Source organism: Poecilia reticulata, linkage group LG4 (assembly GCF_000633615.1).
Source record: "Poecilia reticulata strain Guanapo linkage group LG4, Guppy_female_1.0+MT, whole genome shotgun sequence".
NCBI lineage: Eukaryota > Metazoa > Chordata > Actinopteri > Cyprinodontiformes > Poeciliidae > Poecilia > Poecilia reticulata.
In genome coordinates, this window is record NC_024334.1 from 5,336,518 (window position 1) to 5,339,127 (window position 2,610).

Genomic DNA, 2,610 nt, shown 5'->3' on the forward strand with positions numbered 1-2,610 from the left:
GTGAGAACAGACCTTCTGATTGGCTCCTCCGGTGAGAACAGACCTTCTGATTGGCTCCTCCGGTGAGAACAGACCTTCTGATTGGCTCCTCCGGTCTGAAAGCAACCTGTGAAGGTTTAGAGCTGATAAAACTGTTAAAACGTTAAAGTCTTCATGGCCTCCATCTCTGACTGGTTTATGTTCTGATGTCTGGAGCGTTTCCATCATTAAACCTCCATTCCACTGTCTCACCCTTCAGACCAGGTGCTCAACATGTCGATCCACCGATCAATCGATCGATCGGAAAGGTTTGGAGTCGATCTCTGCAGGTGACAAGCTGAACGGCGTCAGGACGCTGAGTCAGCACTTCCTCCTCTGACAGGCTTATCAAACATATTCACTGAGATCCTGAACGTTTGTAGCTTCATTAATAAAGAATAATTATAAAAAGTCAACGAAACATTTAAAATTAATAATCTCAGTAATTATTGTTTCAACAAGATGTTGCGCAATTCAGTGCGTTTCAGTTCCATTAACAAAAAACAAAACGACTGAAAGACGACAGAGAGCAGAGCAGGAGTTTAAACCAGCTGCTCAGCCACCGCTGTGATCATGAGGCGCATCAATAAACACCAAGCCTGGAAACCTGATATGTAACAGACTGAATGGTTTTAATGTAATCTTTGCTCGGCTTGCAAAGTGCAGGCGGTTGCCACGGCAACAGGTGTGTTTAACCGACAGAGAGAGTAAGAAGGTGTTTCCAGCTGGTCGTCTGTTCGGGTCGTTTTACCTGTTTACCGTTGCTGTGGCTCTTCACACCTGCTGTAGGTTCTGAACGTTCAACTTGGACTAATTACCTGGTTCTTTGTGAGCAAACATCACAACAAACAAATATATTTCATTAAGTTTTAACAAATTCTACCGCGATAATTATGTGATTAAATGAATTATATCAGGTTTGCCTTCACCTTTACTGGTTCTTTGGTTTCTAACTGCTGAGGGAGAATCAGCAGGTCTTCAGGTCCGTCTGCTGTGGATCACAGGATCTCCTGGTATTCCAGGCTCAGCACTGACCCGGTTCCGGTTCTTCCCAACAGCAGGAGATCCGGTCCCCTGCAGTCTGGGGTTCCTCAGGGCTGATGTTGGGCCTGTTCTAGTTTCTGGGTCTCTCTCTGCTCGGTCAGATCCTGTAACATGGCCGCCGGTCCGCAGAGCCCATGTTACCGGGTCGTCCTCAGGACGTTTCCCTAAAGGAGGACAAGCTGAGCCCGGTTGGTCGGCGCCGTGTACGTTTGGGCCGACCTGAGAGCCGGTCCAGGTCCACCAGATGACTTCAGAACCGGGTCAGGTCTCAGTTCACTTAAAATATGGAACATTCTGATCCCAGTTCAGTCCACTTCAACCCAAATCCAGTCCGTTTGTTTTACTTGATGTGAGCTCTATTCACCCTCTGACCTCTGACCCCTGACCTCGGTGAAGGTTCAGTTTGAATGTGAACGCCAAGCGGACCAGAGACGGCTCCACAAGCAGGAAGTGGACTACAGCACAGGGCATTCTGGGTAAATACAACCAAAGCTAACATGCTAGCCTAGCGCTAGCAGCAGAAACGGCAACATTTCAATCATTTCCCAGCCAACATGGCCGACCGGCCGGCGGCTCCGACCCGCTTCCTCTTCCTACAGAAACGGTTCTGTTCCAGGTCCGGTCTGATGAACAGGTGACGGTTCCCAACCAGAACCAGAACTTCATGGATGAAGCAAGCAGAAATGAACAGCGGCTCTCCAGAAACAGAACCTGCTGATCGGGTCGTGCCAAGTTGTTCTGGAGCGGAACCAGAACCGGAGCGGCGCTCACCTTCAGCCGGTGCGTCTTGGCGGCGACGCCGTTGGCCCGGATCATGGCGATGAAGACGGGGACGTCGCCCAGCGGGCTGCCCTGCCCCCCCGCCACGCTCACACCCAGGGAGTCGCCGCTGCCCTGAGTGGGTCAGAACCAGAACCAGAACCTCACTCAATCACAGGAAACCAGAGGAGGTTCTGTCTGCTGCTCAGTGATCGGACCCAGGTTCTTCTTGTTGGTTCTGGTCAACGGGATGGTTCAGAACCAACAATGTGGGTTCTGGACTGGTGTTGGGAATAATACCGGGTTCAGATCGGGTTCTGAAAGCAGAACAACTTTAGATTTGGGTCAGAACCACTTCCAGACAAATCTGGAGCAGGAGGTGGTACTGCTGGATGGGCCCGGTATCGGTACCGGTACCATTGTGTTGGAAACGGATCAGAACTTCTGTAGCTTCTGGTTCTGAAGATAAACCCATTTATTTTGGTTCTGGTCCCTGTTTGGACTTAGGGAGGTTCTGAAATGATGGATCCAGTACAGAACCTGCTGGACCTCATTTGGACCAGAACCAGATCTCTGAGGTTTCCCTAAAGATCGAGACCAGAGGTTCTGGAGAAGATCCAGTTGGTTCTGATGGTGACATCACACACCTCAGAGGTCCAATCAGAGAGCAGCAGAGTCAGAACCGGTTCTGGTTCTGAAGAACTCAGGTGTGTTGTGAGACGACGTTACCCTGGTGATCTGCACCGTCCGGACGCCTGCAAACACACACACACACACACACACACACAC

General features: G+C 50.3%; 1 protein-coding gene across 1 annotated transcript in view; it reads right to left on the bottom strand.

The window, feature by feature from the left end:
* patj (PATJ crumbs cell polarity complex component) overlaps nt 1–2,610 on the bottom strand; it is a 45,441-nt gene that overhangs the window by 3,580 nt on the left and 39,251 nt on the right. Inside the window, 2 exon segments of the mRNA XM_017304248.1 lie at nt 1,834–1,956; nt 2,551–2,576. Coding sequence (XP_017159737.1) covers nt 1,834–1,956; nt 2,551–2,576 — 149 coding nt within the window.